Source organism: Neolamprologus brichardi, unplaced genomic scaffold (assembly GCF_056152115.1).
Source record: "Neolamprologus brichardi isolate AB-2024 unplaced genomic scaffold, ASM5615211v1 NODE_ptg000031l+_length_7269946_cov_1, whole genome shotgun sequence".
NCBI lineage: Eukaryota > Metazoa > Chordata > Actinopteri > Cichliformes > Cichlidae > Neolamprologus > Neolamprologus brichardi.
The window spans coordinates 4938775-4965446 of NW_028270136.1; the positions used below are offsets into that span (position 1 = coordinate 4938775).

The 26672-nt window shown below is 40.9% G+C and overlaps 1 protein-coding gene and 1 pseudogene across 1 annotated transcript; one reads left to right on the forward strand and one right to left on the reverse strand.

The window, feature by feature from the left end:
• Nucleotides 1-236: 236 nt before the first annotated feature.
• On the reverse strand, nucleotides 237-19865 carry rrn3 (RRN3 homolog, RNA polymerase I transcription factor). Its single transcript, XM_087837294.1, has 17 exons — nucleotides 19585-19865; nucleotides 19299-19355; nucleotides 19136-19225; nucleotides 16002-16131; nucleotides 15189-15248; nucleotides 14974-15037; nucleotides 12235-12304; nucleotides 11613-11711; nucleotides 9247-9342; nucleotides 8163-8280; nucleotides 7643-7773; nucleotides 4977-5107; nucleotides 4693-4880; nucleotides 2882-2990; nucleotides 2424-2576; nucleotides 1734-1818; nucleotides 237-591 (listed from the first exon to the last, which is right to left on the reverse strand). The coding sequence occupies exons 1-17, from the start codon at nucleotides 19678-19680 to the stop codon at nucleotides 442-444; spliced, it is 1827 nt and encodes a 608-aa protein (XP_087693420.1). The 5' UTR covers nucleotides 19681-19865; the 3' UTR covers nucleotides 237-441.
• A 384-nt stretch (nucleotides 19866-20249) lies between these two features.
• LOC148094721 (uncharacterized) lies at nucleotides 20250-21267 on the forward strand (annotated as a pseudogene).
• Nucleotides 21268-26672: the final 5405 nt, after the last annotated feature.

Here is a 26672-nt window from a genome sequence, read left to right on the forward strand (position 1 = left end):
TACTTGAAAATGACTAAACGTAAATAACCCGTACACGATGGTTTCTTACTGAGTCTGCTTTAACTTGCAGCGTCATGCATTTTCAAATTGAAAAGATTCACTCACTCATGCACGCACACACAGACACACACCTAAACAAACTAACAAGGTTGGAGAGAACATTTTAGTACTGATGCACACTCTCTGTCACTACCATAAGTATTTGTGGGTGGTGAAGAACATTAACATAAAACTGATCAATGTCTGAATTCTGTCACTTTAATAAAATAATGTTATCCCAGATCTAAAAAGGGCTTTAGTCACAACCATGTTGTCCTGGGCTGGTGTTCTTCAGACTGTGGTTGGAGCTTATAAAAGCATCATATGGTACAGGATCTGCTGTCTTTCTTCACAACTTGAAGAAGTCAACAGCCCTTACTAGTACATGCCATACAAATGAAACTAAAACGGCCTCTGGAGGGTGTTGGGTGGTGAACCTAAGCTGCTTGGACTGTGGAAATTTGAATCATAGGAGTTGGGCGTCAGTCCCACAATGCCCTCGGCTTGAGGCGTCTCTCCACACAGGAAGTCATCCTCATCCTCCTTCGAGCCCTGAAACACAGAATGAACAATCACAGTCAGGCATTTACATTTTAATGTTCTCGTGAGTTTTAATATTTCCCCTTGCAGTTGGTTGCAGTCTGAGGGGGAACAGTATTGAGTTCTTATATAGTGCTTTTCTACTCTCCTGGAGTACTCAAAGCGCTCTGTACAACATGTCACATTCATCCATTCACACAAGGACTTTCTTCTATGCTTTAAGTGCTCCCTAACTACCATTCACACAGGTTCTTACTCCAATGGGTTAATATGAAAGATATTTGGCATGCAGATTGGGGGGAGCCAGGGATCGAACCACCAACCATCTGATCAGTAGATGACCTCCTCTACCTCCTGAGCAGGTCCTCCAACTTAACTAGTAATGACTTCATGAACTTCTTCACAAATAGAAGAGATAGAGAAGGGGGCATGAACATTTTTCTTGTAAAACAAAGGGGGATCAGCAAAAAAAGTTTGGGAACCACTGCTCCAGCAGATCATTACATGAAGGAACCTTTTAAAAACAAGCGCGTTCATGCTCACAGGTGTACACACGGGTGCTCACACACACAAACTACACCCTTTTTGGCTCCTACCTCAAAGCACACTGTGCTGTCGATACGTGCTGCACAATAATGTTTAATATTTAGTATTTACTGTTATATTCCCATAGATCATCGTGATGTTGTTTATTATGTTGCTCTTTTTTTTTCTTCTGCTTGTTTTCTTTTTTCTTTCTCAACAGGTGATCCAGGTGATTGATATTTGTATATTTTGTCTGCTTATTTAGTTGGTTTTTGTTTTTTGCCCTTTATCCCCGTCCCTCTTCCTCGCTGTTTTTCTTTCCCTCTTCCTTTCTCCCCTTTCTTTTCCCCAGTCAAGTCTGTCCCATGTTTAGCAAGTGAAAATAAAATAAAATAAACAATAAAAGCTGAATCAAATAGACCATTACGGCAAGGCTGGGATGGTGCATTTGGTAAAGTAAATCCGTTGGGCATCTTTCTTCACCTTTAGACAATAATTCTGATGACAAAGAGCCAAACGGGACAGGCAAAAAAAAAAAAAAAAAGTTATAGGCCTGCTTATTTTTTTGTCCTGTCCAAATCCCCTACTTTTAAAAAAACCTCATAAATCTGTTACAATCATCATCTTACCTGCTGCCCTCTTTTGGTGGGAGATGGCTCTGTGTCTGATAGATCATCCCAAACCTGGTACAACGGTTCAATGAGCTGACCAGACCTGTAAATATACAGTTTATATTTACAATCCTGTTTGTGCAGACAAACAAGTAAAATGGTTTCACTGCTAAATCGTGGAAACAGTAGAAAGAGGACGAAACAGAATAATAGAAGTGAGAGATGCACTTAAACAATGAATGTATGGAAAAGAATGGAAACGTAGCAGAGCTTCCCGTTCGTTTCTTTTGATGTGAGAAAAGTTACATTTCCCATGTCTCCAGCTTCTGCTGGAGCTGACGTCACACGCTTCAAGTGGCTGATTTATTCAAGTTACAAAAAGTGTACGTTTTGTACTTTCAAGCACATGTTACCTAATATGATTTTAACTGTTTGTTTACTCTCGTACTAATTTTCTTTTCTCATCATGGTGGAAGTGGGAGATAAACTCCCCCATGGGTGTTCACCAGCACCAGAGCCATAGTGAAGCATGGATAGCACCATCTTCATGGGTGCACAATAACTCGACCCCTCCACTCCAGAGACTTTGGTATCAGTATTGGTGATGGGGAACGAAGGGAGCAATCGGAGTGTGAAGAATGTCGCTTAACCCTAGCTGCTGAGTGCGTAAACCAAAATAAACGGAAACAAATCAAACAATGAGTGCACCTCTTGAGCAGGTAGGGGTCGAAGGGGAAAAAACTGTCGAGTGGGTTGGTGTTGGTGGTCACACAGTCTCCTCCTGCAGAGCTGCGGACCACTGGCAGCACACACCGGTTGTTCCTCTCTATGATGGTGTAGCAGAACACCACTTGGTACTTCCTGCAACAAAAACAACTGCTGGTAGGAATGACGAGGAGGGAAAATACCAGCATTTTATAACTGATGCAAAGACTTTCTTCTAGTCTACACACCAGTGCGTGCACTGTGATCTACTGACAATGCTGTACACTTTAGCGTTTTTACATCAGTTAGAAAACAAATGTAGAACTTTTACTTGAAGTGGACCAGAGGCCCCCTCAATATTAGCATGTCTAATAATCATTTAGTTCTTGAAAAGTTCCTGGAAAATAATCTAGAAGGTTCAGGATTACAGGAAGGTCGATGGTATTTGGGGGCATGTGCACCTTGTGATGGCAGCAAACATGTTGGTGATTGAAGGTAGGCAGACTCTGAGAGGATTCAGCTGACACATCACCACCTGCTCCAGGTTCAGACTCTGCAGGTACTCCAGACCTGACGTACACACACCCAGTGAGGAGTCAGAACACATTCGATCAGGTGTGACCAAAAGCATCAAAAACAAAAACCATGATTTAAAAACAGTTGATCAAGCTCATGTTTTCTAGTCAGTCTAAATGAATTCCAGCATGTCTGCCTGTTAGGTTTTGTAATGTTGATTGTCATTTATGCTTAGAAATACCTACTTATATATGCTTAGTATGCTTATAATTAGTTTTAGATTGGTAGAGGTGTTTAATTAATTGTGTAGTGATAGGATGTGTGATCTTTAGCAGGCTGCAAAAGCTTGGTGCGCATTCCAGAGTGTTCTGGAATCTACACCTACATCCTGGGAGCATGGGAGAGGTCATACCTTCTCTTATTGTTTTATGGTAGGATAAACGTATCTATATCTGTTTTAGTCTAAGTGCTTTTTGTTTAGATGGACTGCTGGACTTTCCAGACCAGTAGGTTTACGGAAGTCATTTATGGGGTCATACTCTGACCCCACACACACACACACACACACGCACAGGCAAGGTACTCTTTGTGTGTATGTATACGTCGTATGTTAATGAACCTATGCATATTCATGTAACCTCAATAAAAGAGCAGTGTTACGGGGGAGCGGACGAGAGCAACTGGGGTCAAGCGAAGGAACGGCGTTTGTCCGGTTCTCTCCCGTGCACGAGAAACATGAAGAACTTTGCCTACTTCGTGTCTTGCTTTGCTGTGTAATTAAATTGTCTTCAACGTTCCAGCAAATAGGTTCAAGCTACAAACCTATCACTGCCATTTTCCCTAAAATCCTCATTCTGACAGCTTACACTGCGCGCTATTCTTTATCATGGATATCTCAAACTGACTGGAATTTTGCATAAAGTATCGTTTCTGGTGATGACCAAGCAGTTTTCAAGTTAAGAGGCTTAAAGTTAGTCAACACCAAGTTCTAAGAAACATCCTGAGGCATCTGAGGGAGAAGAGTCACAGGAAATGTCCTAAACGGGCAATCGTGGCTCAAAGAGTTGGCAGTTTGTCTTGTAGCCCCGGCTCGGACAAACTCGGTCGTTGTGTCCTTGGGCAAGACCTGCCGCCTACTGGTGTTGGCCAGAGGGGCCGATGGCGTGATATGGCAGCCTCGCTTCTGTCAGTCTGCCCCAGGGCAGCTGTGGCTACAACTGTAGCTGCCTCCACCAGTGTGTGAATGTGAGAGTGAATGAACAGTGGCATTGTAAAGCGCTTTGGGTGCCTTGAAAAGCGCTATATAAATGCAATCCATTATTATTATTATTATTATTAAACCATGCTGTGTGTCATGGTGCATCAACACAGTGCTTTAAAAACAATCTTTGTTCCTCATCTGGTGGCCTCAACAGATCTGACACATCTACTTCATGAAGATTTAAAAGGATCACTGTTGTGGCACGCAGGAAGAGAGAAAGCACCCATCCCAGAAATGAACTTTCTACAGAGTGAACTCAAATAATTGCCTTGCTGAAAGCCATTAAAATACATAATAAGACAATCTTTAATGTGACTCTAGAGACATTTAAATCAGGGAATGATTCAGACCCATTCCTGAAACCTGTGCTTACATCTAACTGATTTTAGTAAATTAAACCAAGCAGCCTGAGGTCATTTTTGCTCCCATGCTATTTTTTTTTTACCTGAAATGAAAACAAATAAACTGATATTAGCTCAAAGTTTTCTATTCTACCTTTCTTCATGTTGGCCTCCAGCAATGCTCTGTGTCTGAAGATGATCGTGTAGAAGACAGCCTGGCAGGAAGTGTAGAAGGGCCCGTGCAAGCTGACATCACAGCAGACTTGTTTCCCACAGCTGTCCTGGCTGTAGATGTACTGATGGATCCAGGAGCTCAGTAAATCAAGGCAGGCCCGCACAGTGCTATAGGAATCACCATTGACACAGAAGGAGAGAAGAACCCGTTAAAAACCTGCACCTGCTGCATTTGTGCTCTTAAGCAGGTGTCGGTAAACTCACCTCAACGGGATGAACTTGGCTCGGGCCAAGAAACTTCCCAGGTATCCAGCAGCAGCCTGGCGAAGGACAGCAGGCAGAGACGGGTTCTGCAGGATCTTCCACAGGTGATCCAAGAAGGCCTCTGCCAGGGCCTGTGACATATCACAGGAAACACATAATCTACACAAGAAGCTCTCAAAGTAATGAATGATAAACGTCAGTGCGAATAAACCAGCTAAATAAATACACGCATTATAAAACATATTCTAAATGTTGAGGACGAGGATGATTTAGAAAAAGCCAGTCTACCCTTGAACATGAGTAAATATAATATACGTAGCAACGTCAGCGGCAGCTGAGATATTATAAGAGACAGGGCCTGACTCTATGTAAGAGCTCTACAGCAGTAGGAGACACACTGGGGGGCACTCCTGTCAGATCCACAGTGTCACCAAGACTGGACGATAGAAGCAAACTGTAGTCTGATCTGATGGATCCATCCTGTATCAGTCGGGCTGATGGTGGCGTCATGTTGTGGGCGTTTTCCTGACTATAGTCAGGGTTTGATCAGGTGACCATCCATTGAATTCAAAATCCTGCTCCTCACATACAAGGTCTTAAATAATCAGGCCCCATCTTATCTTAATGACCTTGTAGTACCATATCACCCTATTAGAGCACTTCGCTCCCACTCTGCAGGCCTACTTGTTGTTCATAGAGTATTTAAAAGTAGAATGGGAGGGAGAGCCTTCAGTTTTCAGGCCCCTCTTCTGTGGAACCAGCTTCCAGTTTGGATTCAGGAGACAGACACTATCTCTACTTTTAAGATTAGGCTTCAAACTTTCCTTTTTGCTAAAGCATATAGTTAGGGCTGGACCAGGTGACCCTGAATCCTCCCTTAGTTATGCTGCAATAGACGTAGGCTGCCGGGGGATTCCCATGATGCATTGAGTTTTTCCTTCCCACTGTCGCCAAAGTGCTGCTCATAGGGGGTCATATGATTGTTGGGTTTTTCTCTGTATCTATGAAGCGCCTTGAGGCGACTTTTGTTGTGATTTGGCGCTATATAAATAAAATTGAATTGAATTGAATTGAAATCCCTGCTGCGATAGGCTTAGGCTGCTGGGTTTCTTCTTCTCTCTCTATCAGGGCTGCGCATCATCACTCATTTCTATAATTGATTCAATTCGATTCCATTTGGACTCAGAGAGAAATATTATAATTCTGATCATTATCCATATCAGATACATATTTTTATATCTATGTATAAAAACAAAGTTGACACTTGTGAGACCTCACCACAGCAGAGGCCTTTGTGTCAAAGTAAGTGAGCATAAAACAGAAAAACATGAAGCAGGTTTTCCTGGCCTGACTTTTTCCAGCAGACAGCCTTAAAAATCTTCTGCAGTCGAACAAAAACAGAAAACCATGAATCAGCATCTGAACACGACCTGATGCTGCTGACGTTACAGAGGTTTGATTACAGACACAGCTGAGAGTTTTGCAACTTGGCGTCATTTGTAAAAGTTGACATTTCTTCAGTGTTGAACAGCAGAAACGAGGCTTTCTTGTCCAAAGTGGTTTTTGAAGTTGCTGCTGTACAAATAAAAACATATTTGAGACGGGAAACTGTTCTTGAAGGACACAGAGAGACAGAGCTGTGCAGGAAGTGAGAGCTTATTGTGCTGGAAGCTAAACAGCCAAAGTCAGAGTGAATTCATGACGACGTTGATCAAACATGTAGTTCGATCTTCTTTTGCTGCTGGTTCAGTGAGTTTTGGTCAGAGTGATGAAACCTGCAGCATCAGCATCTGTGTCGGCGTTCAGCACCGACGTGTCTGCACACGTGCGGTCGATCCACGCTCTGTGTTTACGTCTTTGTGCAGAATCCGACTTCCTGCTCTCGTTTACTGCTTTAGCTGTTTGGTGGTGAAATAGTTTCGTGAGCTTTAACCCGAGTTTCTGGGAAAATACATTTATATTTAAAAATGAATCGATGTGGCTGTATTCAAGCTAAACTCGATTTGAAACGGAAAATCGATGTTTTAAACCCTCCCAGTGAGAAAGGTGAAAAAGAAACACCCAGTGCATCATGGGAGTCCGCCAGCAGCCTACGTCTATTGCAGCATAACTAAGGGAGGATTCAGGGTCACCTGGTCCAGCCCTAACTATATGCTTTAGCAAAAAGGAAAGTTTGAAGCCTAATCTTGAAAGTAGAGCTGGTTCCACAGGCACCCACACCTCACAATCAATATTTCTCTCTTGATTGTAACCCAGCTGCAAATGCAGTGGCCAGGTTACAAATATTGAGGAGTGTACTTTGTCATACTGTGCCATTGGTGAGGCACAGCAGCCCTGTAGATGCAGAAAGTGGTGTTTATATCAGATAAAGCTATCCTACTTCTAGGCTGGAATATTACAGTTTCTAATTACCAGCTGCTCCAAATGTTGCTTTAAAAGCCTCGAGCTGATCCAGAATGCTACAATTAATATTATTATTATTCTCATATATGGCTTCTCTTCTCCAGAATTTAAAATCATTCTCAAATGATCTATTTTATCTTTATCTAAGATGTAAGAGTTTGGAAACTTTCCTGTGCCCGTACATCTCGTCGCTGAAACCCAGACTGCCAGTAAAATGCAAAAACCAAAGTTAACTGGTCCCAGTATATGTGGGGAGTACTGACCGGTTTGAAGCTGCAGAGGTAAAAGAGAGCGTACTGCACATGACAAGAAGCGTGTGTTGGCAGAATGAGCTTGTCAAATACAGTCAACACATCTCTGTACAGCTCCTTTGTCCTTTCCACGTGAAAAGACCCTGAAACACAAGACAAGACATAAAAATATTAACGTACAGCTTAGTTTAATATTCTCCATCTTCCTACATTACAAACGTTTACTGAAGGATTCAGCATCAGTCAGGCCTGGAAAAGATGGTCTAATCTTAAGGAGTCAGGGTTAAACAATGGTTAGTATTTGGACCAAAATCAATCAATAAAGATGTGATTGATCAGGCTTTGAGCTTCAGTTCAATTACTTAAAGTAGTGCATGAATGCATTAGGAGCCATTTTTATTTAAAAAAAACCCTTTTCAAAGGTTGCTTGATTTAAATGCACTTTAGTAGTATATAAAGACAAAACTACAAAAATATTTATGTCCAAATATTTATGGATTTACGTGTAGAAAAAGCTTTTTTCTACATCTACCATCGACGTAGCAGACATCCTTGATGTAAGCCATAAGCACGGCCATGAGAGTGTCCAGTCTTTCTGCCACTGGATGGGCCATCACAGTCCTGGTGGGCTCATCTGACACGTCTTCATCCTGACAGAAACACGGACACACACAGAGTCATCAGGATTAAAAGAAAGAATAAAGAGAACAAATTCAAATTTGGGTCCAGGACGCTGCCCATGTTTCCTTATTTAGATTTTGTGTCTACAATTAGTTTTATTCAGGCTGTCCACTTCGATGTTTCAGTTATAGTCAAACACACGCAGGTCTCATGTTCAGATGACTTTATGTGGTCCCTTCAGTGGCGAGGTGTTGGGTTCAACCACAGACTTGAATGAATTACTGGGTCTTTAACGAATAAAGGAGGACAGTATGTGAGCAAAGGACTTGTGACGCACCTCTCTGTGCTCATGAAACACCAGGAATGTTAGATCAAGGAATGTTATTAAATGGAAAATGTAGATGCTCTCCAGTTCGGGGTCACCTGAAAGACCAGCCCAGGTGTGGAACAATCATCTGCTACAGAGCAGTATGAAGGTTTGACACCATCTTGGTTTCTGCCTCACAGACACCACTGACTCAGCCTTACTGCTGCCACCCGGCTGAACCTCATCGGCTCCAAGACTGCATTAACTCATGGTGGTTCGTATCGGTACTTCTATGGTCTGACCTTGTGCTCTGCTGGTGTCTGTGTGAAAGATATTACTCCAACTAATCTGCAGCTGTTGAAAACCATCACAAGGGTTTTACGCAGAAAGTATATTTATTGACATTTTCTATATTGGCGTGTTTTTTCCCTTAAAGCCTGAAAACTTGGTTTAAAAAAACTGTCGCTGATTTAACAGCACATCAACAATATGTCACCTCCTGCACATTAGATTTCACATGTGCCAAAACTGTCCAATAACCTAACCCAACTACAGTTTCATCTGAGCTCTCATACATGCTGGCCGAAGACGTTGACTGTCATGACAATTATTCATATGCTTTTGAATAAGTCATTTTTATTCTATCTGTGGAAAAACGTTCCTATCATCAAACCCTGCTGGCTCTTACCATGTCAAACAGACACTCCTCAGTCTGCTCCTCTGCTTTCTGGGTCTGCACTCGGTTTTCTTCAGCCTCCTCAATGTGTGTGCGGGACGCGTTCACCTGAAATGTACCGCACACATGTACACCTTTGATATCTCACCAGTTTCCAGAAGAAAGCAGCAGGTGATGTGTGAACTGATGCTTCAGATGTGAACTTGTTCAGAAAAAAATGAATTGATCGATTTTATGTCTGAACATGTCCTTCTGCAACAGATAAGTCAGATATGACTAATTTATTTGCATGCATACGTTTCTACATATTTTGGTATTGACAGGCCTCTAAGAGACGATACAACAAGGTCCATAAGTTTTTGAAAGATGATACTTTTGTGTGATTTTGTCTCTCTACATTCCCATGTGTTCCATTGTTCCTCCTGGATCCAAGATTCGACTAACTGATAGACTTTCCTCTCCAGTATCCTGGCAAGTGTTGATCCAGAGGTACTGTCGGTGATTCCACATTAACCCTTTAAGACCTACCATAGAACCAAGTCCGCCAGAGCTTATATTATATGTTTACCTGCTGTGGAGCCATTTTTGGGAGCATTTCAAGTTGCTATACATCAATACAACCATTACAGCCTAAATTTTAATAATATGTCTGCATTAAGTGCATAGTCATTACATAAATTGCAAAAAAGTGCAATAAACTACAAAAAAAATCGTTTTTGTTTTTTTAACATATATTTCTAGTTAGAGAAATTTAAGAGGCTTATCCCTCAAAACTGTAAATACAAAAAAGTTGCACAAAATAGTTTCCCACCACAGGAAATTTATTTTGAGTGTCTTCATAGTTTTATTTTTGAAATACACCAATTTTCATACACTGCAGGAAAAATGAAAATAAATATTAATAAATAAATAAATAAATTTGCAAAAAAGCAGCATGTGCATCAAAATAAACTATTTCCAGCAGTGCAATATGAGTCCTAAGCATCCCAGAAACCACACAGAAAGTCATAAAGTCAAACATAACTGTTAAAAACACCAGTACAGGCTCATGAGGCCCTGATGGTAAAAAACTACATTTCTGCGAAAATGACGTCACTTGCGATAGTTCGCGCTGATGGACGTAGGAAGTGTTACGAACAGCTGATCGGATCAGCAAAGCGTGTTTCTGGAATATTATGTTTTTGTTGCTGCAAGTGCTTTTTATGCAGTTTTTGCAAAGCTATATGTGGAAGGAAACTGTGACCGAGGACAAGCTGATGGCATAAGATGGAAGTACAACTCCTCCGGTTTCATATGCAAAAAAAATTATTGCGCTAGCTCACGTGGTTGCAGAGCTACCGGGATTTAAAAATAGTTGCGCAAAACGGAGCGTGCCCGCTCCGACCGGCTTTAAAGGGTTAAAGCCGGTCAAGTCCACTTGTGACTCGGTGGAATCACCAAGTCCCTGATCACAAGGCCTCAGGAACCTGCTGGAGATACATAGCTATGAAAGTTCACTGATGTAAGCTGATGCTTCTCCATGAAGAGCTCTAAAAGTCAGAACCGCAATCTTGAAATGGACTCTGAATTCAAAAGGTAACCAGTGATGCGGTGAGCAGGAAGTGGTTCCCCCGTCTGAGTTATGTGACAGAAACCAAAATTATTGCTCCAAGCTCTCAGTGAATTACTCCCATACCCACATTTTTGCTTCAGCTATTCCCAGAGACTCGGCCTGTCAGCTACCTCCACGTTTCACGGGCTAACAAGTCCAACAGGACGCGGCGGTAGATCTGATGTTAATAACACAATTATTGACTTGTGACCCAGGTTGTCTTGTTACTAAGTGCATGCTCATGCTGGTGATTTCTATGGACATAAACCGCAGGTGTCAGTCACACTGCCAAACAGCACCCGAGACTCAAAAAAGACATGAAATTTATGGCACATAAGCAGAGAAAACAGTCCAGACGCCACTGTGATGAAACCCAATGGCACCAAATCAGTGGGATATGAGCGCTGCCTCTTATCTTTGAGCTGGAGAAGTGAAGAGGGCAGGACCAGAAACTTCTCTGAACTTCCACGCGCTGAAGCAACTACCAATAAGAGTGTAGGACAGTGCTGAGTGAGATACAGCCATTAAAGGATTATCTACGAAACTGGAGCCTCAAAATGACGCGCGATGACTGAATCACTCCCTGTGTGGATGCAGCTTCTTTTCTTAAACCTCTTGAATGAAAGCTCTGCACTATAGCGATAACCAGAGACAAAATCAGACAAACTGTATCACTATCCAAAACTTAATAAACCTACCTGAGCACCTACCACACAGCTCATGTTGAGTTACTACTGTAAGTTCAAATTAAACTACAAACAGCAGAATTTGGAGGTGTACCACTCACATCCAGTTTCAGCAGTTTTCCAATAATCAGCTCAAGTAGGTCTCGTCGAATGGAGGGGACGTACACGGTTATCCTCAGGAGGTTATGGACGTAACACTCCTGTAAAGCATCCGTCAGTTAACAGAGACACTTAGAAAAAGAATCAAAAGCTTTTTTGATAAAACTGATGACGTCTCATTTTGTACAGTCTTTATAATCTCCTCAATGTCTAATCTACAACAGACAACAGGAAGTAGATCGTGTAAAAAGTTACATTAAAAAGCCTTTGATAGGACCCACATTAAACAAACAAACACACATTTAAACACAAATATTCAGAGGTACAAAATGACGTCTCAAAGGATCAATAAAAACACATTAAGCTGAAAGAGCTGTTATTAAGACTAGAGATCCCAGTCTGTTATGAACTACAATAAATACAACTTTAGAGGTTATTAGCAAGAGTTCTAAAACAAAATAATAATGAAACAAAAAAGATTAAATTATGTACGGACGTTTAATTAGGTGAAATGAAAAGGGAAATAGCACCTCCTGGAAGGAAGAAGTTTTAACAATGATCTACAAAGAAGACAGAGTGGAGCCTATTAATAGTGCGGGGACGTCGGGGTCTCCTGCATCTTACCAGTGTTCTTGAGGATTTCTGTATGAAGGGAAAGTTTTCTTGCAAAATGGGCATCAGAAAGCGACTTGTGCTAAAAGAAGAGGAAAAATCTTCACATTACAAAAACATTAAAAACACGAGGGGTGAAAATCACAGTGAAGCCACAATGTAGGCTGACCGACATCAAATAAAACAAAGTGTACACAAAGTATCCATTTATGCAACAACATTAGTTACAAGATAACTTTTCTTTACAGTAACAAGCTAGTGGCTACTTGTTTGTATTAGTAGGTAAATGAATGTCAAATAAGAAGAAGAAAGCAAGTTATACTATAATAAAGCCTGCTGAGACAAAAGGGAGAAATACACTTGCAGCAATTACAAGATAAGAATACCAGCTTAAAGGGAAAAGATCAGCTGGTTAAATCAAACTCCGTGGGCAGATTTGGAAATGGGATTTTGCTGGATATCTATATCATACTTGCTCATGTTATGACTACCAAAAACATACTTAGCATGTGAACATGTGGACAATACTGCAGTTTATTAAAGGTCTGTACCACCAACCCCGTGGTTTTGTGAGGTTTTGTGAAGTTACAGCACTAGAGACATTACAACCTTTACACACAAAGGGGTTGAAAGAATATGGAGGGCAAGGAGTGCCAAAAGGAATTGATTAAATACACCATTAAATAATTAATTAAATCTTTCATTAATTCATTAAAATTGGAATTAATTCAATAAATGTTTAAATAATTCAATAAATGCTGATTCATTTCATTTAAAACATTCAATAAATTATGTATTTATTTATTCCAAATTGTATTTAATTCATGACACATTTAATTATTTCATTAATGACAAATGTAATTAATTATTTAAGGATTTTTTTGGCACTCCTGGCCCTCCTGTGTTCTTGAATCAATTTTATCTGTCAGCCTCACCCAGCACACCCGGGGGCGGGGTTAATGCTGCCGCTGCAGCTTGTCTAACATTACTGTGCAAAGTTAATCAAGACAGATCGATCCTAGATAATCAATCACTATGAACTGGTGGTAGTGTGGGGAAGCCAGGTATCCCAGAATGCATTTCAAAATGTAGTGGCGTAATCTTCACAGGTCAGGTTGTCAACATGTTTGCAAAAGTGCTCAGATGTTTCCGGCAATGTTCCAGCTGACTGTTAGCGGAGCGTAGCGTGTACAGAGTACCGAGCTCACAGCCCCGGTGTTCCAAGTTAACTTCAGTTAAAAAAGTCCAACAATTTTTTTGTAATGAAAAACGTAAACACTCATATCACCAGTAAGTTACAAAAGTGCCAGCTGTCTAATGTACAGCAGGGTCCTGCTGTAAAACTGAAACACATGGAAATGTGTTGATGATGAAAACAGCCCGTCTGCCTCCAGTCTTTGTGTTTCCCTGAAGTCACAGACACAACTATATTTAACTTTCTCATGTTGGCTAAAAACAATTTTACATATATGATCTTAGAACAGGACACAGACTCTAATTACTGACCTCATGTCAAATGTGTACGTAGACCGAGTCTGTGTTTTATATGAAATCTTTGCTCTCAAACCTTTAAACAGCAGCGAGTCTGCAGCTGAGAGGATACAAACTCAAACAGCAGGTTTGATCGTTTCGATTATAAATCAGCTGGAAGCTGAGTCTTTTATTTACAGCATGTTTGAAGTGTTTGAAGAAGGATGTGGGGAACATTAAATGAGCATCGTGCTGAACTAAAATCACTGCGCAGACAGTGCGCGGCTTTGTCACGGGAACATGCGTGGATTCATCTGGTGATTTGTTAAATATATAAATGTTCTGTTTGTTTCTGCTGCTGAGTCTCTCACACTGATGGAAATGCAGATAACACACATCATGAACACCTGTTCAACCAATCACATTCAAACTCAAGTGTCCATCTCTTTTACAACAGTGCAGCGTGAGACTGGTATGTGTTATTGTCTGTTTACTGTAGAAGTTCACATCTCTGGAATAGTTGGAACTAACAAGGTTGATTTTTAGTAAAAGAATATCGATATGACCCATGAATTCGATTCGTAGATGACCGTTAGATTCGTTTGATGCTGCCGACACGTTCATGTGCCCGTGCTGGGAAGCTGAGTTAACTCAGAGAGCTGATAACCAGCTTCATGTGACCGTTTATCCTGCTCCCAGTGTTAGGGTCAGTGATTCCAGATAACCGAAAGATATCCTGGATATGCTGACCTCACTCCATGATGGCGGCAGCTGGACTGCCCGTTTAGCCTCATGATTAATATTCACAATTAAAATATGTACGTATACACGTAAACCTAACAGTTACTAAGTAACAGAAACCAGTGGTATCTCTTTCTATAAAGATTACGTGATTACTGATTACTGATTATTTATTTGCTCTCTTCTCCTTAAACATGTTTTTAATGTTAGTTATAATTCAGAATGGGCGACTGAAACAAGTATGCTTAACGTTATTAAATAATTAATTCAATGTGTCAATAATTAAGTACAATTTGAAATAAATAAATAATTTATTAAATGCTTCTAAATGAAATCAATGTGCATTTAATTAAGTAATTAAATATTTATTTCATTAATGCCAATGTTAATGAATTATTTAATGGTGCCTTTAATTCATTTATTTTGTCACTCAGGGTCCAGAAGTCTGGTGATGAATCAAAGCTCAAGTGTACAAATTCAGAGTTTAAAGGCCAAAGATTCAAAAAACAGCAGCAGCAGAATAACAGGTGACAGACTTACGAGGGCACGTATCTGATGATGAGCTGCAGCGCCTGGTGACAGTGATCGAAGTTTCTGGGTAGATCTTAAAAAAAAAAAGCCACACAAGCTCTTAGTGAACATAACGAAGCTTTACAAAGCACACCTGCATCTCGCTTCTTTGTCAACACATGTGAACCACGGCAAGGTTATGATGTCTGAAACGACCACTTCATAGGAGAAGAGAAAAATCTTACTCTCATCTTCATCATCTGAATCAGAGATATCCACTCCTCCTTCACAGATGGTCACTCTCTCTGAAAAAACACACAAGTGGTTTCTCCATCATCAGAGATGACAACAAGAAAGACAACAATACTGTACAGGGTCGTCAAAAAACTGACTATCAGATCCTAAAAGAGATCAGATACTCAGTGGTTACAGTACAGACTCTGTCTTTGCCTCATCCAGCTGTCACACAGCTGCCCGTCTGCACACAACCCCTCCCCTCATTACACCTGAACACGGAGGAGTTGACATGCGTAACACTGAACAGGTCTTTATGAGGAATTTCAAGGATTAGTAAAGTTCCCATTTCCTCAACACTGAAGTATTAAACAGTTATCATAAGTTAACCTGGCCGACACACACATTAGCATTCATCATTTAACCCTTTAAGTCATCTCTTCAGTTACCATTACGTTAGTGGCGATCGCTAAAAATATGACGCTAACATTCATTTAGGAGCTAAGCAGTGAAAGTTATCAGTCCTGCTCCTCAGTAAACTTGCAGTGTTTGGTGTTCATTTAAAAGGATAACACAATTATTTGTGACCTGTGTTCTTTTTCAGACTGAAGCTGAAGTCTATCATCAACTACACAGAAGACGGTTCAGCAAAACAAATGTGCAAATATGGAGCCGAGTCACCAGAAGCACTTTTGTTTGTTGCTTTTCACATATACACATCTGACAGTCATGTATTTCCTTTCCATCCCGTCGACCATCACAAGCCTACTACTGTAACACGTTTCTGAATCATGATTAATTCAGTACCAGTCAGAGTAACATACTGGGGGTGAAGTGGGAGACCACCATGTTAAGGCAGGCACACAAGTAGACAGTCTGTGCTGACACCAGGTTACCCAGAAAGGCCAGGTACTCGTCCACCACAGCCTGGCTCCGGCCCAGCCAAGGAAGCCTCTATAATACACACACACACACACACACACACACACACACACACACACAGTGTGTTTATTAGAGGTGGGGGAAAAAATGGATACTGTGTAGCATGGTGATATTTTGTTTCTAATAATGTATGGATACAGGGACAGCAGAAATCGATACTTTGTTACAAAAAGGTTTTTGTGCTCTGACTTCAGAGCATGTTGATCCTTTTTCTGAGCAAGAATCCTGACATTCCTTCACTGTCCAAATGTGTTTAACTTGTTTTTGGCAGCAATAAACATGACAGTTTACTTATTTTAATTTAAGACATGTTTTATTTTAATTAAGTTTAAAACTTTTTTATTTAATGTAAAATTATATTTTGTTTTAATTTACTTTCAAATTCTTCAGTTGCTGAAGGGGCTGCATAGTTTTCATAAACTGCATAGTTCAGAATAGCTATAATTGTACCAGATGGTTGATTCAGTTAAGTTGGACTAGACTGTAATACAAACCGTTCAGTTTGTCAACAATCAAACTGAAATGAGAGAAAGACTGAGTGTGAGACTTTGATATTAGAGAAAATGAATATTGATAAAGTTTACCTTTATGTGCAGAATCTGAATATCGCAAAATATTTTAAAAATTGCAATAATATCGTATCGTGTGTTAAGTATTGTGATAATATCGTATCGTGGGATGTATGGTGATTCCCACCTCTAGTGTTTACATGTCTTTCAGTATATAAACACAATCAGCTTTTTGGACGTCTGCTGATTCACACCACATGAACACACCTAAGGCCAAATAATCCACAGCTAGAGTTAGAAAGTACTTTATCTTTGAGCGTATCAGTGGACTGAAGGGTTTAAAATGTGCACCAAAATGACAGAATAGATGACGCATTACCAACAGCATATCAAGGTTTGTCCATGTTAAATCAACCACGGCTTTTCCTGGGAATTTTTTTTCATTTTATATTTGACTCTAATATTGGTCTTGACTCAAACTTGAACGCTGGTGTGGGAATCAGTGATCAAGGGTTATTGTCTGGTTACTACAGGAGCAGAAGGCTAAATGGGTTCAACTAAGAACGAGTCAGCGTTCTGGATGTGTTGTTCTCTCTGAGCTCTGATCACAATAATACTTTCCCTGTTGACTGTAGAGGCGACTGTTGTTGTGATTTGATGCAATATAAAGAAAATTGAATTTCATATTGGAATGAGGTCGTAACAAATTTGGTGAAGGCATACATGTAAAGCGCTATATAAATACAGGCCATTTACCATTTACATGTTCCATATCTTGTATATCTACCCTCTTTTTTCTTGGCTTAATTTAATTTCTTTGTTTTATTAATGCACGCTAGTTTAAGACGTTGCTTTAAAAAGCAAATGATCTCTCACCCACACTAAGGAACAGGGCTAGGTTATAAGTTATATTAATTTATAACAATATTTCAAAGAAATATGTGATGACAGTCATGACAATATAATAAAAATATACTAATCAAGGTATTATCAGTGTGGCTTGCAATAGGCATTTATTTATTAGAGAAAACAAAATAAAGGCATTTCCATCCTCTTTTTTGAATGAGTCTATAATGACAGACTGCCTCATTCAAAGTTTGAATTTACTGCCACAAGATGCCAGCAACAGCATCGTAGTATGTTATTTACACAGTCAATGCAAGTCAATCAAATACAAGAACAAAACCTGCCCAGGTCCTGTTTTTACGCTATAATAGTGCTGTGAAAAAGTATTTGCCAAATTCCTGATGACTTTGTTTGGATACATTTTTTAACATTTACATGTTTGAGATCAAACAAATTCATTTTTTTCTCTCAGTTGTGGGCAGTTTGGGTGGGCTGCGAGGCAGCAGGTCCTACACGGGCCGGTTCGTCTTGCACTCGCTTTTTTTGTCTGTTGCTGACGGAGTGGACGGCTGGTGTTACGGCTCAGTGTGCAGGTGGGCTCCAGACACGAGGACTACAGTTCATCCTGTTTGACTCTATGTTTTTGTGTCAGGTGACATTTGTTCTGTAACTGTGGTGATTAGTGTGAGTAAGTTAACTTGGGGTTTGCCCTGCGCACTCACATGACAGGGGTGGTGTTGGCAGTATCTAACTAAACTATAATGGGCATTTCACATGTCATGTGAAAATCCCACAGTAAACAGAAAATTCATGACAGCTCCAACATTATCAAATAAATGTAAAAATCTACAGAACATAAAAATATAGTGTTAAAATGCAACATGTGATTAATGCTGCAGAAACTGGTTAATCTGGTTGTTTATGCAGCGGTCCCCAACCTTTTTTGCGCCACGGACCGGTTTATGCCCAACATTATTTTCACGGACCGGCCTTTAAGGTGTCGCGGATAAATACAACAAAATAAAACTAGTACTGGTACTGAAAAAAAGAAGATTTATTCATAACACACGTGAAAAGACCCAGGAAAACCGAGTAAACGATAAAAACGATAACAAAATAACACTGAAAACCAATAAAAACCCTGAAAACTATACATTTCACACCTGAGCCTCAACTCTCGCGGCCCGGTACCAAACGACTCACGGACCGGTACCGGTCCGAGGCCCGGGGGTTTGGGACCGCTGATTTAGTGCACTGCCTGCACTCAGTGCTGCTGTTTAGGTCTAAAGCTGCATATTAAAGCTCTGAAACTTTAAAATTGATCCATTTAAAAATTAAAGCATATGCCACTTTTCCACTCGTACCTACTCTGCTCGGTTTTGGTCATTTTACAATATAACTGAGTACCACCTCAATGTTCGTGGGTTCGTTACAGCGACACCCAAAAATCCCATGAGCTCATTTAAACTACACAACAATGGCGTACACTGAGGCAACGGTACATCTGCTGCTGAGCCGTCTGCTTGCCATGCTGACAGGCTAATCAGCAGCATGCAGTTTGTTGATGTGATGTTTGTTTCAGAACGACTCCGATCACTTGGACCCCCGGTGGAGTAAATACAGCACTCTTCTCTTTGAATCGTGTTAATATTTACACTCACCAGTATAGTATAAATGAGCTGTTCATGATCCTTGGTCAGGTGGGTCACACAAGACCGAAATTCCTGCAGCCAGTTGATGATCTGAGCATCCTGTCGGAGGAGAGGGCGTTCATTGAGAAGCAAAGTCCACCACACCACAGGGTGCCCTCACACTAACGCTTACCTTTATCTCAGGATCAACCAGCTGATGTTTCAGGAGTTCATAATCACTCGAGTCTCCCTTAAAAACAAGGAGAAACAGCTGAGCAGTTCGCCAAAACCGTAGGAAACGTAGAGGTGTTTGTAAACAACTTTACGAAGGTCAGCAGAATCCACAGACAGGCCAGCAGGAAGGTCTAGATTCATTTAATAACTTAGTGGACCATCTCGTGGATGTGTCACCAAAATCAACAACCCTAATATCTCTCTTTATCATTTTCCAAGAATGACAACCCTAAGCTACAACTCACGTGTTTGTGTTTCTCTAACGTCTCCGCAACACTACCTCCAAACCTGACCGTCTTCACAGCAGGGGTCTTCAGAAAGTCTCGACCGTCTATTTCCATAACCCACCAGGCAGCTAACGCTGGTCTTTGCTTGTTAAGCTGAAAGGCAGAGCTGGAAACGAGACTCGCTCGTTACATCTCTCGATACTGTGGCGTTAACTAGTTTGATCAAAGGAATCACGCTTCCGGAAAACAAAACCCAACAAAAACCACGCGAAAGTAACAGGAAGAGAACTGCGTGTTTACGGAAGTGATTGTTCGGAGCAGCAGTGTCACATTAAAGGGGGACGTTCGAGGAATCCATTTCGCTCAGGAAGGTTCCTACCTGAGTAACTTTATCGAGCTTATGTACAAACAAGCAAAGGCTGTGAGTCCAGGCTCACACCGTAACAATAACACAGGCTGAACAAATACAAATGTAGCTTGTATAAACCAACAAAAAAGGAAAGAAAGGCAGAGTAAACAGATTAAATCAAGGTTAGAACAAAGATAACACATTTTAACTCACTATCACAGAGCATGCAGCCATTTACATACATTTCTATCAAGTCAGCCAAATTATTATCATTGGATAAAATTCGTGTATCCAACAAATTATATGCACCACTGTCAAAGAAGCACATATCAGTATGAATATTAAAGACCTCATACTACTCTGCTTCCCTAAGGATATGGTCAACAACCTGAAGGAGAGGTTCAAATTGCAGATGAATATCCAACTGTGACAAACATTGTTCTGCATGCAGGGTCAAACGATGTGTCCAAACAACAGTCGGAGGTTCTGAAACGGGACTTTACTGGATTATTAAATACTGTAAACTCTCTGAATGCAGCTGTGTTCATCAGTGGACCTGTACCGCCCGTCAGAGGAAGAGATGCAGGTTGTTTGCACTGAATAAATGGCTCATATCAGCATGTGCTGACCACTCAGTGCATTTTATCAACAACTTTAATATTTTTTGGGAACGCAGGCATCTGTTTAAAGCAAATGGATTTAATTTTAACAAGTCAGGAGTGAAACTGTTCACCTCCAACTTGTTTTATTCCATACGTCATCCATCTGTGCTTGGTGCCAAGGCTGAGATAAGCGAGGAGTTATCTCATAAAGAGGAACAAACAGTACTCCAAGAACAGACAAAGCTCAGCAGAAACCTTGAGGAGGAGCTCCATCTGCCCCCACCTGGGAAGAGCCTCAGAAAGGAGAGACATCTGAGGCAAGAAGAGGGGTCCCTATTTGCCTCCAACTCTCTCAACAACACCAACAACCAGGACCAGGGACCACGACCTTCCCCAGTCCCCCAAACCCCTGACAGGCCATCACCCTCCTCCCCCTCCCTTTCTCCCTCCTCCCCACACCTGAAATTCACTGAGGAGATGATGGAGCGGGTCAATGCTGGGCTCAGATCTACCCCCCGGCCCAATCCCTTTTTGTCCCCCATAAACCCCCCACCAGAGCAGCCAAAGGTTCGCCATCAAGCCCCGCCCCCAACAGAGCAATCAAAGTCACATTGCCCAGCCTCGCCCCCCTCAGTTCCTCCTTACCACCTTCATGCCCTGTCTCCACAGTCTGATGTGTGGAGGGTCCGGGCTGCGAGGATTATGGCAGTGGTGACTTTTCCCAGGAGAAGCTGGGACCCTGTTTACTAGAAGGTTTTAACATTTCTGTACTTTTAGGTGAGAGAAGGAGACATGTGGCCTGGTCGAAACACAGAGAGCTGCACTCTAAAAGATCTTTAAACATAGTAAACATACCTCGTGTGCCACAGACTGCTCCCAAACATGAGGGGACAAGTAATACCTCTAAAACACTTAAGCTGGCTTTATTAAATGTTAGATGTTTAGCTGGGAAAACATTTTTAATTAATGATTTAATCACTGAGCACAGCCTTGATTTTATGTTTTTAACTGAAACTTGGTTGGACCAAAGTAACAGTGGAGCTGTTCTCATCGAGACGACCCCTCCTAACTACAGTTTTATCAGTGAGGCCAGGGTGAGCAGGAGGGAAGGGGGGGGCGGGGTTGCTGTCTTATTTAATGACTCATTTCAATGTAAGCAGCTATCTCCTGGAGGTTTTCAGGCTTTTGAATATGTGGCTTTAGAGCTGAAGGCCCCATCCAAAGTTGTGTTTCTTAATGTTTACAGGCCTCCCAAATACTGCACAGACTTTTTTAATGATCTCAGTGAACTGCTGTCTGTGATCTGTGTTGATTTCGACTGTGTAATTATTGATGGGGATTTTAACATCCATGTGGACAACCCTCAGGACAAAGGGACTAAAGACCTGAGTAACACTCAGCATGTAACAGAGGCCACACATAATAGAGGACACACTCTTGACCTACTAATCCCAAGGGCCCGAGCATTTCAGAGGTTACTGTGTCTGATGTGGGCCTGTCTGATCATTACTGTGTTTTCTTTGAAAGTAAAATCTCAGCCCACACAAATATATCAACAGCAGTGATCACAAAACGGTGTATAACTGAACACAGTAGTGAGATATTTAACCAGGTCTTCCCATTAACACCTGACCTGTCCAGAGGGTCAGTCAATGAGCTCGTCAATAGCTTCAATGCTAACATGTTAAATGTAATGGACACTATTGCTCCCATTAAGGTGAAGGTTATCTCTGGAAGGAAAAAGTCTCCATGGAGAAACTCCACACTGGTGAAAAATGAAAAAAGAGAGTGTAGGAAAGCTGAGCGCAGATGGAGAAAAACAAACCTCCAGGTTCATTATGACATCTATAAAGAGAAACTTCACAATAATAATTTACAACTGAGGAGTGCAAGGAGGTCCTACTTCTCTGACATCATCACTAAAAACAGTCATAATGCTCGGGTCTTATTTTCTACAGTTGACAGGCTAACAAACCCTCCTGTGTCAGTGGCAGCTGAACTTCGACCATGGCCTGCAATGACTTCGCCAAATTCTTCACAGACAAAATCCAAAAGATTAGACAAGCAATTACATCAACAGCAGATCCAGGATGTGTACTGTGTCCACCGAAAAACTGTTTAAACACCATGAAACAGTTTCACCCGATTAACAGCAAAGACCTGGAGGACATCTTAGGTCAGCTGAACTCCTCCTCTTGCTGTTTAGATGTCCTGTTTTTCAAATAGGTCTCAAAGACTTTGGAGTCAGACCTGTTACAGATCGTCAACTTTTCTTTAATGTCAGGTGTGTTTCCAGAACCACTAAAACTGCTGTAATTAAACCTATACTGAAAAAGGACAATCTTGACAAGACACAAATGAACAACTACAGGCCGATCTCAAATCTCCCATTTTTAAGTAAGATCATTGAAAAAGCAGTTTCTCAACAGCTCAATTACTTCTTAAACAGAATAACTGCTATGATGCCTTCCAGTCAGGTTTTAGACAGAACCACAGCACTGAAACCGCTCTGACCAAAGTGTTTAATGACACATGTCTGAATACAGACAGTGGAAAAATGTCAGTCTTAGTTTTACTGGATCTCAGTGCAGCATTTGATACAGTTGACCACAACATATTACTCAAACGACTGGAGAACTGGGCAGGTCTTTCAGGAACTGTACTAAACTGGTTCAAAACATACTTAGAAAACAGGAAATACTTTGTATCAATAGGTAACTTCACATCTGAGCAGACAAGTATCACATGTGGAGTTCCCCAAGGTTCCATCTTGGGACCTCTTCTGTTTAACATTTACATGCTCCCACTGGCACAGATTATAAAGAACAACAAAATAAACTATCACAGCTATGCAGATGACACACAAATATATATCACAATGTCACCAGGAGACCGAGGCCCTGTACAGGCTCTTGGTAAATGCATTGAGGAAATTAATGACTGGTTGTGCCACAATTTTCTCCAGCTAAACAAAAACAAAACTGAGGTAATAGTCTTTGGAGCCAAAGAAAAACGATTACAGGTCACCAGAGAACTTCAATCTATACACCTAAAAACCACAAACCAGGCGAGAAATTTGGGTGTAGTGATGGACATAGACCTAAACTTGGAAAAACACATCAAGACAATAACAAAATCAGCTTACTATCACCTCAAGAATATTTCAAGGATAAAAGATCTGATGTCTCAACAGGACCTGGAAAAACTAGTCCATGCATTCATCTTTAGTAGGCTTGATTACTGTAACAGCATCTTTACAGGTCTACCTAAACAATCAGTCAGACAACTACAGCTCATTCAGAGCTCTGCTGCTCGAGTCCTCACTAAGACCAAAAAAGTGGACCACATCAGTCCAGCTCTGAGGTCTTTACACTGGCTGCCTGTCCGTCAGAGGATAGACTTTAAAGTTCTGATGCTGGTCTATAAAGCTCTGAATGGTTTAGGACCAAAGTACATCAGTGACCTCCTGACCCAGTATGAACCTTCCAGATCCCTCAGGTCATCTGGATCCGGTCTTTTATCAGTTCCCAGAGTCAGAACCAGACACGGAGAAGCTGCATTCAGCTTTTATGCTCCTTATATCTGGAACAAACTCCCAGAAAGCCTCAGATCAGCTGAAACACTCAGTTTATTTAAATCCAGGTTGAAGACTCACCTGTTCTCAGCTGCATTTGAATAAAACACCAAATCCACACTTTTAAGCTTAAATTTCAAAACTTACATTTTAACTACTGATTTTATCTGTTTTGATTTTATCTACTGTTTTGTTTGTTTGTTTGTTTGCTTGCTTGCTTGTTTTAATCAATTTTAAATCATAATATCCTATTAGAGCGATTAGAACATGCTGTAGGTATTACAGGTACTGTGCTGCAGTGGTTTGTATCATATCTATCTAATAGACTCCAGTTTGTGCATGTAAATGGAGAGTCCTCTTCACACACTGAGGTTAATTATGGAGTTCCACAGGGTTCAGTGCTAGGACCAATTCTGTTTACATTATACATGCTTCCCCTAGGCAGCATCATCAGAAGACATAGCATACATTTACACTGCTATGCAGATGACACCCAGCTCTATCTGTCCATGAAGCCAGATAACACACACCAATGAGTTAAACTGCAGGAATGTCTTAAAGACATAAAGTCCTGGATGGCCGCTAACTTTCTGCTTCTTAATTCAGATCAAACCGAGGTTATTGTACTCGGCCCTGAAAAGCTTAGAAATATGGTATCTAAGCAGATTCTTACTCTGGATGGCATTACCTTGGCCTCCAGTAACACTGTGAGGAACCTTGGAGTCATTTTTGACCAGGACATGTCCTTCAACGCACATATTAAACAAATATGTAAGACTGCTTTCTTCCATTTGTGCAACATCTCTAAAGTTAGAAATATCCTGTCTCAGAGTGACGCTGAAAAACTAGTTCATGCATTTTTTACTTCCAGGCTGGACGACTGTAATTCATTATTATCAGGAAGTCCTAAAAACTGTCCTAGTCCTGACAGGGACTAGAAAGAGAGAGCAGATTTCTCCTGTTTTGGCTTCCCTTCATTGGCTTCCTGTTAAATCCAGAATTCAAAATCCTGCTCCTCACATTCAAGGTCTTAAATAATCAGGCCCCATCTTATCTTAATGACCTTGTAGTACCATATCACCCTATTAGAGCACTTCGCTCCCGCTCTGCAGGCCTACTTGTTGTTCCTAGAGTATTTAAAAGTAGAACGGGAGGCAGAGCCTTCAGTTTTCAGGCCCCTCTTCTGTGAAACCAGCTTCCAGTTTGGATTCAGGAGACAGACACTATCTCTACTTTCAAGATTAGGCTTCAAACTTTCCTTTTTGCTAAAGCATATAGTTAGGGCTGGACCAGGTGACCCTGAATCCTCCCTTAGTTATGCTGCAATAGACGTAGGCTGCCGGGGGATTCCCATGATGCATTGAGTTTTTCCTTTCCAGTCACCTTTCTCACTCACTATGTATTAACAGACCTCTCTGTATTGAATCATATCTGTTATTAACCTCTGTCTCTCTTCCACAGCATGTCTTTATCCTGTCTTCCTTCTCTCACCCCAACCAATCACAGCAGATGCCCCCCCCCTCCCTGAGCCTGGTTCTGCTGGAGGTTTCTTCCTGTTAAAAGGGAGTTTTTCCTTCCCACTGTCGCCAAAGTGCTGCTCATAGGGGGTCATATGATTGTTGGGTTTTTCTCTGTACCTATGAAGCGCCTTGAGGCGACTTTTGTTGTGACTTTTGTTGTGATAAATAAAATTGAATTGAATTGACTTGAATTGACTTGTGTGGTGGAGATAACAGATCACTTGGTTGGATTACTGGTTGTTAATCTTTGTGTCATAGTATCTGTGTTTGGGTAATCCTTTTGGTTTTTGGCTGTTGTGGTCAACTTAGTGTTATTTACATGTTACATTTGTGTCTTCAGTGCAGGAGCTTGTGATTGTCATGTAGAATCATACATGTCATTACAGTTTTTTTCAAGAATTTCCAAATTGAGAGTAGTTAGTTTTGCTGTGTGGTAAGATATCTGCTGATTAACTGCTCAAGTATGTCCTTGCTTGTTAATAATTGGGCACTGCAAAGATGAGAATTCTTAAAGCTTTAATGATTTTTTCTGTCCAGTCAGTCCACTTAATGGCTTGTGACCATAAATGCCTGCAGTTTGCTTCAAAGGGCATCGCTGATGATAGTCTATAAAACTGAAAACTACTTCTTCCCATTTTTTTTATAAAACAGCCTGGCTGCAAAATAATAAATTTCTTCATAATTTTTTTTTTCCACGACCACTTTGTGCATGCATACAGTGATGTAACTGATGTCCATTCTAATAGGGTCTATAAAGTTGTAGCTGTACACCAGTACACTATCAACAGAGCATCTATAGAAGGCTAGGGTGTTGTTTTTCAGGACGTTCAGCAATGGGAGCTGTTGCTATGCATTGCTATGGACTAGTGGTGTTGGTTTTCCAGGTTAGGTCATCATCCAGGTGCAAGTTCAGAAGAATGAATATTATATTGGACTGCATTCTAATATAATGGAAAAAAGTATTGGTCCCAGCATGAAAACCCTTAGGAACTAGATTAATCTTAGTGTGTGGAGTGTCCATTTACATACAAATTGGAATCTTTTAGATATGACATGACTTA